The following is a 12,088-nucleotide window of genomic DNA, read 5'->3' as shown; positions in this document are numbered from 1 at the left end:
TGGAAAAGAGGCAACTGCCAAACAACTGTCATATAAAGGGCAGGCAAGCTTACCTGGCTGAAGTAGCAAGTTACTCTGAGAAAAAGACAACAGGCAGCACATGCCAGGCAAGTCAAACCACCACCACTGCTTCAATGACCCTTTACCTTCAGATGCTAACAGGGACAGCCCAGGACCACAGACCCAAGAAACCTGGTAAGCAGTAATGCTTCATCTAACATCATCATGGGAAGCAACCCTATGGAGATGCAACCTGGCAACTTCTCGTGCAGGTATGACAGCCACAGCTACCAAAGACTCAGAACAGATCTTGCCACCAAAGTTCCTGGCATACCAAATCATTCAATATCAGAAATCATTATCATGCCGTCAATGGAAATGACATTAAAGAAGAGGCACCAACATCTGCTTTGCTGAACTTGGGACTTCTCCATCTGACTTGTAACTCTAACCTTGCATAGGTGGTACCTCTCACATTAGAAATGTAAGCTCCTTGAAAGCAAGGGCTGTCTTTTTCTATTTCTATCCCCAGAGCTTAGCAGAGTGCTTTGCATATTATTAATTATACTAAGTAATTAACAGAAACTTCATTCATTTGTTCATTTATCAATAAAACGAGAAGAATGAACTAGAGAATGTTTAAAATCCTTTCCAGATCTAAATCTTATTATCTTAGGCTTCCAACTCAAAGGTTAACATTTCTTGTCTCTGGAGGGGAGATCACAAACCAGTTACATCTCCACCTTAGCTTTATTAGATTTTGACCTAGACTGAGTGGCCATGGATACAAACTGCAGAGAATAAAGGTTAGGGGTTTCTTTCCACCATCAATACATATGAGTAAAAATTAGCACAACTTCTAGATTTAATGAGCCACCATTATACATTCTTGGCTACAAAGAGAAGCTCTATATTGGTAAATTATAAAAAGATAAGGCTTATTACAAAGAATGAAATTTTTGGAGACTATCATGGTTAGGCTACTTGTCGAGGGTCACACAGCTAGTAAGTATCCAAGACCAAATTTGAACTCAGGTCCACCTGACTCCAGGGCTGGTGGCTCTATCCACTGAGCCACCTAGCTGCCCCTTATTAGAAAAATTTCTTAACAGAAAGAAGGGATTTAGGGGAGTTGAAGGAACATTAAGAATAAATGCCATCCAGGAGGTGAAAGATTAATTTAAGGAAACAGTCCCAGAGACATCCTCCTAATAGAGTCTCTACTTCCAGTTGCCTTTCAAAACCATCCCACTAATGCTACCTATTACCCTTCCTAAAGCATTGCTATGATTACATTTCTCCAATGATCAAAACCCTCAAAGGTTTCATACCGCCTACTGAATAAAGTCTAAATCCTAAATCCTCCACTTTGGCTCCAATTAACCTTTCAAACTGCATCTCACACTAACACCTTATACATCCCAATTATTTATCTCCCCTAAAGCAAACTGCAAATTTTTCCATCTGTGTGCCATCACTTATGTTGTTTCTCATACCTGGAATGTTCTTCTACCTCATAACCCCAATTCTGCTCACTCACAACACATCCATCTGTCCAGTTCAAAATATTGCCTGCTCAATTAAACCTCCCATGATACCATAAGCTTAAAGAGCTCTCTACTATTATGCCAGAGAACATTCTTTCCTCCCTTTGACGAACTCATATTCTAATTTGCATTATACTTATCTATATACATGTCTATTGATCTATTTAATTATGAGGTCCTTATGGCTCAGTTAATTTCTTATTAATCCTTATATGCCCTCTAGCTATTAGTATAACTTACTGACTACAGGTAACACCTAATAAAAGTTGGTTTGTTGAATGTTGAATGCTCATATGGTGATAACCACTGAAAGTTACACTTTCACTTTTCCTCCACTACTGAGATTCTGCTCTGATGTATTATTGTTACATGGAGATAACCGTAGGCCCTCAGAAACTATGCCAGTGTAGCAGAAGTCCTGGAAGTCTTATCAACGCCTCCAAACATAGCCTGGGCAATTAACTGCATTTCTGTTGTCCGAGGACCAGTCCAGCTAAATTTGGCACAGGCTTTCCTTAGAAGACCGGCCAACAGGTTAATGTTCCTTTTTTTTTTTAACTTTAGTGATTTATAAAACTATAAATATTTGAAGAAATCACAGGTCTTTGGAACTTTATGAAGAGTTTCTCTTAAACAAATTATCCCCTAATTTCAACATATTGTTCCAGAAATTCTCCAAAGAGGTTTGGAGTTTTGTCAGTAGAAGAAACCCTACCTTGCTGAATCAGAGCATCAGCAGCAAGTTCTCCCGTTCCAACGTTGACATAGTCTTCATTGGGATGCTTCCTATTGTAATGTCTCTTCAGAGAACCGGATATATTGCAAGAATAATGACAATGGGCACAGCGGAAAGGCTGCAGAAACAAAAAGGGGTTCAATTAGAGAAAAGCCAGGATTCAAAGTTGCAATGTTCCTCCAACAAAAATGATACATATATGCTTTGATGAGTTTCAAAAACCACATGTTTTCTGTCAATTTTTTGAAGCTTAATGATCATGAAATCATAGAACAGCAGAATGTTAAGAACTGACATGAGAAAGATCCATAGGGAGTAAAGAGCAACCGAGAAAGAGATTGAATAAAAAGGAGAAACAGAGACAGAGATAGAGACACAGAGAGAAAACAAATATGAATCAGGTCTGATTCTCTCGTCTCATGTATGAGGAAACTGAAGGTAAAAGAGGTTAACTGCCTCTTTTTCTAATATCACATAGCTAGGAAATGGCTAACCCTGGGCTACAGCCCAAATCTTTTGACTTCCAGCTTACCATGATGAGTGTTTCAGAGCCAATATGCCTAAAAGAAGCAGAGCAATCACTTTAGAGGACAATAGGATAGATGGAATGGTTTTGGATCAGGAAACCTGTGTTCTAGCATCAGCACTGCCTGCCTCCAAGTAGCTGTATAAACTTGGGCAGATCATGTTACTTCTCTAGACCACAGTTTCCTTATTTACAAAATAGATTGTCTTGATCACATCTAAGGTTTCTACCTCTAAAGCCTATTGAATCTCAACTTTTACGAAGGACGATTATTTAAAAATATGCAATGTAATTAATTTCTAAGAAGAGATATTTTCCAATATTTTTGTTTTTTAAACCACAACCAATGGTTCTTAAACCAATGGCTCTCTTTAAAATCTAAAAGCAACAAAAAGTCACTTCTAGTCTTTTTTCTCTAGAACAATGAACAAATGACTCTACATTCTAACAGTATTTTCCATTAAAACATATTCCTTAGAAAAAGAAAACAGAAAGGCACTTCTAGTTTTTTTTTCAGTTGAACAATGAACAAATGACTCTACATTGTAACAGCATTTTCCATTAAAACATATTCCTCAGAAAAAGAAAACAAAAAGGCATTTCTACTTTTTTTCTGTTGAACAATAAACGGATGACTCTAACTTCTAACAGCATTTTCTATTAAAATATATTCCCTAGAAAAAGAAAAATTAAACCTTAGAAATATTTTGCCTTTCTTCTCCTTCCCTAACCATGCCCTGCTCTATCTTCTACTCTATGTACATTCACACTCATAAAAGTCATTCCCTACATTGATTCAACTCCCTCCAAATCCCTGGTTTTTGAAAGTCATCTCTTACTTTAGCTCAGGTGCCCCCTATATGAAGCCCCTTCTTGCTCCCTCAGTTGAAACTAAGTTCTGTTTCCTCAAACTGTCTAAATATTGTCTCAATCTGTCCTTTGTACCCTTCTACCCCAGCTCCTCATCACAACTCTACTTTGTAAAATACTTAACTTAGGTGATATCATAACCAACTCTTGGTCAGCTGCCAGTAGACTATAAGTTCCCTAAAATCTAATACTGTGTTATTCTTTACCATGGTATCACTACAGTATCTTGCACATGACAAGAATTTAATAAGAGTCTGATGAATTAAAATTAAACTTCCTTACACAGTAGTTTTGGAAGGAAGGAAGGAAGCTCAAAGAATCAATATCTGGGTAGCCCTTTTTAAGAATATGTTAGAGGGGCAGGTATGTGGTACAGTGAATAGAGCACCAGCCCTGAAGTCAGGAGGACCTGAGTTCAAATCCAGCCTCAGACACTTCACAGACACACACACACACACACACACACACACACACACACACACAACTAGCCCTGTGACCTTGGGCAAGTCACTTAACTCCAATTACCCTACCTTCCCTCCTCCAAAAAGGGGGAAAAAAAGAATATGTTAGGAAAAATGATTAGTTCTTTATTCAGGAATAAACAATGTTTAAGAAGAAATAACAAAAAAATATTGATATTGAAAACTATTATACCACTTCATAACATTCCATCCCAGTAAGATGTAGTAGAAAGGTAACAGATCTCAAACTACATTACAAAACAATATTAAAGAATGGATTTTAGAGTGACAGAATCCACTGGGAGACAGAGCATGGCATAATCCAGCCCAGGAAAAGTGCCCATTTGGGTAAGGGCAGAGTGAGCATGTAAGGGCTGGTCCAGTGCCGACTAGAGAGTAGACTACAGCAGAGTGAGAAGGAGCCCCAGACAGCAGACTCACCCACCCGAAGGGCGATTCGCAGCCCTCTCACCAGGCTCTCACCACAGGATGGGAGGACCCATCAGAGCTGGATAAGAGAAAGCACAGGACCCACAGCAGAGACAGCAGCTCCTCCTGGTGCTATCAGCCCACAACCTGGAAATTTAAAAATCACCTACCTGATTTTCCAGAAGCCAAGATGGCAAAGTAAACTCTACCTGCTCCAATTCCCCTTCCCTGACCTAGACAACCCAGAGACAAATGTCCCACCCAGAGTAAAATCCTGAAATAGCAGAAATAGCCTCAGGTTTAGGAGTCAGGGAGAAAGGGTATAACTGAGGCAGTAAGGAGTCTTAACTGAAGAGCAGGAGGGGTCCCAACAAGCCCCAACTCACCTGACCTGTAAGAGCTTGCCTAAATTGTAGCCAAGGGCCACAGAGCTAGAAATCTGAAGCTGCCAGACTACCCCTCCTCCACAGACTACTCTGTGAGCTTCAGGGTAAATCATGGGAAACAATGACAGTTCTGGGCTTGGCCTCAGTCTAGACACCCAGAGGCTACAGCACACAAAGTCAACAACCAGCCACCTAGCTCCCGGCCTAAGAAGCTTGTGTCAAAGCCCTCTGTACCCCAGGAGCAGAAATACACTTCAAAGGTCAGCAAATGGCAATTACAATGGGCAGGAAGCAACTTGCAAAGACAAGACCAAAGATAATAGAATCCTATTATTGTGAAGGAGAAGAATCACTTTCAGGAGACACTATGGACTCTGTATCCACACCTGAGACCACAAATGGAAATATAAAATGGTCTCAAGCCCAAAAAGCATTCTTGGAGGAGCTCAAGAAAGATTTTAAAAGCCAAATTAGATAGGTAGAAGATAAATATAAATCTACAGTGAACCAAATTGGAAAAAAGTCTCACTGAAGATAACAAATCCTTAAAAAGTAAAATTTGTGAACTGGAGAAAATACCTCCCTGAAAAAAGACCTACAAAAATTAACTGAAGAAAACAATTCACTAAAAATTAGAATCAGTCAAATCGAAGCTCAGGACATTATAATGCACCAAGAGTCAATCAAACAAAACATGAAGATTGAAAAATTGGAAGAAAGTGTAAAATATATCTCAGTGGAAAAAAAAATGACCTGGAGAACAGATCCAGGACTGATAACCTAAGAATTATTGGTCTACCAGAAAATCATGATAAAAAAGCAGCCTGGACAACATCCTCCAAGAGACTGTTAAAGAAAACTATCCTGAAGTCCTAGAATCAGAAGGTAAAATAGTTATGGAAAGAATTTGCCAGACTCCTCCTGAAAGAGATCCCAAATTGAAAACTCCAAGAAATATAGTAGCCAAATTTCAGAGTTACAAGGTTTAAGGAGAAAATACTGCAAGCAGCCAAAAAGAAACAATTCAAATATCGTGGAACTACAGTCAGGATTACACAGGACCTAGCAGCTGCTACATTAAAAGAGTGCAGGGATTGGAATTTGATATTTCATAAGGCAGAAGAGCTATGACTGCATCCAAAGATTAACTACCTGGCAAAGCTGAGCATAATCTTTCAGGCAAGGAGATGGTCATTTAATGAAATAAGGGACTTCCAGACTTTCCTGATGAAAAAGCCAGAGCTCAATGGAAAATATGATCTCCAATTACAAGACTTAAGAAAGACAAAAAAAGGTAAACAAGGAAAACACACCCTCACACACACACACATGCACACATGCATACTCATGCACACATGAACACAACTTGGGATACAATAAGAGCAAACTGTTTACATCCCTATATGAGAAGCTGATACCTGTCAATATTGAAATTTATATGATTATCATGACCTTTAAAAGGGATGTATAGATAGAGGGTGTGGGTATAAATGAACTAATCTGTTGACAACAAAAAAAAAACCTTATCAAGGGGTTGAAAGGAACTGTAATGGGATAAACAGAAAGGATGAGGAAGGAAAAGGTAAATTATGCCAATATGAAGAGGCACAAAAAGATACTATAGTAGAGGGGAAGGCAAGAGGGAGATGAACATCATTTGAACATTATTCTCATTGGTTCTGGTTCAAAGAGAGATCAACATATTCAGTTAAGTTTAAGATTCTAATGTGAAAAGACACAAAAACTCATTAAATAAAGGGAAAGGAGGGAGGGAAAGGAGCACTGTATGAAATTTACTATTATTAGTTTGGGGTCAAAGAGGGAATAACATGTTCAGATAAGTATAAACATCCATTGTGCCCTATAGGCAGTGGGAGGGGTCAGGGAGGGGATAAGAAGGGAGGGGAGGATTAGAAGGGAAGGAAATAGTAGTAAGGGGAAAGAGTAGGTAAAGAAGGGGGGGTCACAGGGAGGGAATACTGAGAGAGGCAGTGGTCAAAAGGAAAACCCTAAAGAGAGAAAGGGAGAAGGAAGAAACAAAAACATAAGCAGGGGAGGGAATAGGATGGAAAGAAAGAGACAGATAGTAATCATTACAGTGAATGTTAATGGGATGAACTCTCCCATAAAACAGAGGAGGATAGTAGAATGGATTAAAAACCATAATCCTAAAATATGCTGTCTATAGGAAACACATTTGAAACAAGGGGATACACAGAGGGTAAAGGTAAAAGGCTGGGGTAGAATATATTAAGCTTCAGCTAAAGTAAAAAAACAGGGGTAGCAAAAGCAAAAATAGATCTAATTAAAAGAGATAAGGAAGGAAACTATATCCTGCTAAAAGGCACCATCGAGAATGAAGCAATATCATTACTCAACATATATGTACCAAGTGGTATAGCATCCATATTCCTAGAGGAGAAATTAAGGGAATTAGAGGAAGAAATAGACAGCAAAACTATACTAGTGGGGGATCTCAATCTCCCCCTCTCTGAACTTGATAAATCTAACCTCAAAATAAACAAGAAAGAAGTTAAGGAGGCAAATAGAATTTTAGAGAGGCTAGATAGCACAGTGAGTAAGAGCACCAGCCCCAGTGTTGGGATGACCTGGGGATCAAATCCAAACTCAGAAACTTAGCAGCCACCCAGAAACACCAGGCCATGTAACCTTGAGCAAGTTATTTAACCCCAATTGCTTAAAAAAAAGTTAGAAAAAGAACAAATCGAAAATCCCCAATTAAATACTAAATTAGAAATACTGAAAACCAAAGGAGAGATTAATAAAATTGAGATTAAGAAAACTATTGAATTAATGAATAAAACTAAGAGCTGGTTTTATGAAAAAATAAACAAAATTGATAGACCATTAGTCAATATGATAAAAAAAAAGAAAAAAACCAAATTATGAATAATCAAAAATGAAAAGGGTGAATCTATCTCCATTGAAGAGGAAATTAAAACAATAATTAGGAATTATTTTGCCAAATCGTATGCACATAAATTTGACAATCTTAGTGAAATGGATGAATATTTACAAAAATATAAATTGCCCAGATTAACTGAAGAGGAAGTAAATTACTTAAATAACCCCATCTCAGAAAAAGAAATAGAATAAGCCATCTGTGAATTCCCTAGGAAAAAATCTCCAGGGCCAGATGGATTTACTAGAGAATTCTACCAAACATTTAAAGAACTGATTCCAATACTCTACAAACTATTCGGGAAAATTAGTGAAGAAGGAGTCCTACCAAATTCTTTTTATGACACAAATATGGTACTGATACCTAAATCAGGAAGAGATAAAACAGAGAAAGAAAATTATAGACCAATCTCCCTCATGAATATAGATGCAAAAATTTTAAATAAAATATTAGCAAAAAGACTACAGCAACTTATCACAAGAATAATACACTTTGATCAGGGAGGATTTATTCCAGGAATGCAAAGATGGCTTAATATTAGGAAAACCATCAGTATAATTGATCATGTCAAAATAAAACTAGTAGAAACCACATGATTATCTCAACAGATGCAGAAAAGGCTTTTGTCAAAATACAACATCCATTCCTATTAAAAACACTAGAAAGAATAGGAATAAATGGAGTCTTCCTTAAAATAATAGGTAGCATCTATTTAAAGCCATCAACAAGTATTATGTGTAATGGGGATAAGTTAGAAGCATTTCCAATAAGATCAAGTGTGAAACAAGGGTGTCCATTATCACCCCCTCTTATTCAATCTGGTACTAGAAATGTTAGCAGTAGCAACTAGAGAAGAAAAAGAAATCAAAGGAATCAAATTAGGCAAAGAAGAAACCAATCTATCACTCTTTGCAGATGTTATGATGATATAATTAGAGAATCCTAGACAATCAAGTAAAAAACTACTTGAGACAATAAATAAATTTGGCAAAGTTGCAGGATATAAAATGAACCCACATAAATCCTTGGCATTCCTGTATATTTCTAAAGACATTCAACAGCAAGATATAGAAAGAGAAATCCCATTTAAAGTTACTGTAGACATTATAAAATATTTGGGAATCTACCTGTCAAAAAAAACCCAGGACCTATATGAACACAACTACAAAACACTTTTCACACAAATAAAGCCAGATCTAACTAATTGGAAAAACATCAATTGCATGTGGCTGGGTGAAATGGGAATACAGATTTGGAAGATCTTCCCTGCCCCTACCCCTGAAGCCTGGGGTGGGAGGCTTGTTTTTCAGTAGATACTTCTTGATTGGCCAGTGGGTCCAAAAGGTTGTTACATTCTCTGAGCCAGGAGAAGGCTATATAAGCCCTGATGTGTAGCTTTGTTTTGGGACTCACTTTAAAAAGTGTTCTGTGATTTGATCTGAATTATGGGAAGCTGTTGTTGAGAGTCCCCCAGCTTTGAAAAACCCAGATGTGGAAACCCAGATGTTGACTGGGTATGGATGTAATGGCTGGACAGTTTGGAAAGCTGTCTACTTGATCTGTTTCTGTCTTGATAATTCTGCCTGTATGCTTTCAAGTTCGGGGTGCTGACCTTTTTCCCCTGAACAAGGTAAACGATATATGTCTGACTGATTAAAGTAAGCTTGTTAACCCATTTTGAGTTGCTTTCCTTTATCAAAGCAGATCCAAGAACCTGTATGGGCAGCAAACCCTGAGGACGTGCTTGGGGTGCTTGCTGCTACACTGGGTCAAGCTAATATAATAAAAACGACAATTTTATCTATATTAAATTACATATTTAGTGCTATACCAATCAATTTACCAAGAAATTAGTTTATAGAGCTAGAAAAAAATAGTAACAAAATTCATTTGGAAGAACAAAAGGTCCAGAATATCAATTGAACTAATGAAAAGAAATGCTAGGGAAGGAGGACTAGCTATACAAGATTTTAATCTGTATTATAAAGCAGCAGTCCTCAAAACTACTTGGTACTGGCTGAGGAATAGAGTAGTGGATCAATGGAATAGATTGGGTACATGAGACTCAATAGTCAGTGACTACAGTAATCTACTATTTGATAAACCCAAAGACCCCAGTTTTGGGGATAAGAACTCACCATATGACAAAAATTGCAGGGGAAACTGGAATACAGTATGGCAGAAAGTGGGCATAGACCATTATCTAACACCATACACCAAAATCAAGTCTAAATGGGTGTATAATCTAGGCATAAATGCTGATATTGTAAGCAATCTGGGAAAGCAAGGAATAGTTTACCTGTCAGATTTATGGAGAGGGAAGGACTTTATGTGCAAACAAGGATTAGAGAGAATTATAAAATACAAAATGGATAATTTTGATTACATTAAATTGGAAAGCTTCTGTACAAATAAAGCCAATGTAACCAAGATTAAGAGGGAAGTGGAAAATTGGGAAAGAATTTTTACAACCAATGTCTCTGATAAAGGCCTCATTTCTAAAACATACAGAGAATTGAGTCAAATCTATAAGAATACAAGTCATTCCCCAATTGATAAATGGTCAAAGGATATGAACAGGCAGTTTTCAGGGTAGGAAATTAAAGATATCTATAAGGACATGTGAAAATGCTCTTAATCACTATTGATTAGAGAAATGCAAGTCAAAACAACTCTGAGGTACCACATCTCACCTGTCAGATTGGCTAAGATGACAAAATCGGAAAATGACAAATGCTGGAGAGGATGTGGACAAACTGGGACACTAATGCATTGCTGGTGGAGTTGTGAATTGATTCAACCATTTTGGAGAGCAATCTGGAACTATGCCCAAAGGGCTATTAATAATGTCATACCCTTTGACCCAGACATACCACTTCTAGGGTTGTGTCCCAAAGAGATAATAGAATTGGGAGGAAGAACCATATGTACAAAAATATTTATAGCAGCTCTTTTTGTGATGGCAAAGAACTGGAAACTAAGGGGATACCCATCAATTGGGGAATGGCTGAACAAGTTGTGGTATATGAATGTAATGGAATACTATTGTGCTATAAGAAACGAGGAGCAGATGGACTTCATATTTACCTGGAGAGACTTATTTGAACTGATGCTGAGTGAGAAGAGCAGAACCAGGAAAAATTTGTACACAATTACAGACACAACATATGTGTGATGACCAGCTTTGATAGACTGGACTCTTCTAAGCAATGCAGGGCTATAAGTCAACTCCAAAAGACTCATGATGGAGAGAAATGTCTATATTCAGAGAAAGAACTATAAAGAACAGAGTTTGAATCCAGATTGCAGCAAACTACTTGCTCTTTTTCTTGTTTGGTTTTGTTTCCTCTTTACCACTGTTCATTCCTTCTAATAAAATCCTTCTTTATAACTTGACTAACGTCTAATGTGAAAGTATTTGCAGATGCTATACTTGATTGTATGCCACCATGGAGGGGTGGGGTTGAGGGTGAGAAAATCTGAAACTCAAGGAATTGTGGAACTGAATCTTGCAAACTAAAAGTAAACAAACAAATTAATAAAGACCAACAAATAATTTTAAAAAGAAAAAAAAAGAAAAGATCCCAAAAAGAAAACTCCTAGGAATGTTATAGCCAAATTCCAGACTTTCCAGGTCAAGGAGAAAATATTACAAGCAGTCAGGAAAAAATAATTTGAGTATTGTGGAAACACAATCAGGATAACACAAGATATAGCAACTGCCATATAAAAGGATCAAAGGGCTTGGCATATGATATTTCAGAGATCAAAGGAGCTAGGATTAAAATCAAGAATCACCTATTCAGAAAAACTGAGCATAATACTTAAAGGGAAAATATAAACATTCAATTAAATAGAGGATTTTCAAGCATTCTTGATGAAAAAAGCAGAGCTGAGCAGAAAATTTTACTTTCAAATACAAGAAGCAAGAGAAGCATGGAAAGGTAAATGGGAGAGAAATCATAAGGAACTTATGAAAGTTGATTTGTTTATATTACTACATGGAAAGACAATATTTGTAACTCATGAGACTTTTCTCAGTGTTAGGATAGTTGAAGGGAATATATGTATGTGTGTGTATATACGTGTATGTGTGTGTGTACAGATAGATAGATATAGATAGACAGATAGATAGATAGATAGAGAGAGAGAGAGAGAGAGAGAGATAGATAGATAGATAGATAGATAGATAGATAGATAGATAGATAGA

At 37.3% G+C, this 12,088-nt stretch overlaps 1 protein-coding gene across 2 annotated transcripts in view; it reads right to left on the bottom strand.

The window, feature by feature from the left end:
- ZFAT (zinc finger and AT-hook domain containing) overlaps positions 1-12,088 on the bottom strand; it is a 317,464-nt gene that overhangs the window by 67,306 nt on the left and 238,070 nt on the right. For both annotated transcript variants that reach the window (XM_069081280.1, XM_069081281.1), the window contains exon 12: positions 2,263-2,401. In XM_069081280.1, coding sequence (XP_068937381.1) covers positions 2,263-2,401 — 139 coding nt within the window. The remainder of the gene's footprint in view (positions 1-2,262; positions 2,402-12,088) is intronic.

Source organism: Petaurus breviceps, unplaced genomic scaffold, assembly GCF_028583685.1.
Source record: "Petaurus breviceps papuanus isolate PSGF00001 unplaced genomic scaffold, PetGlider_PUasm1.0 98, whole genome shotgun sequence".
NCBI classification, from domain to species: domain Eukaryota; kingdom Metazoa; phylum Chordata; class Mammalia; order Diprotodontia; family Petauridae; genus Petaurus; species Petaurus breviceps.
Note: the sequence above shows the minus strand (reverse complement) of the source record. Positions and strands in the feature narration are given on the sequence as shown.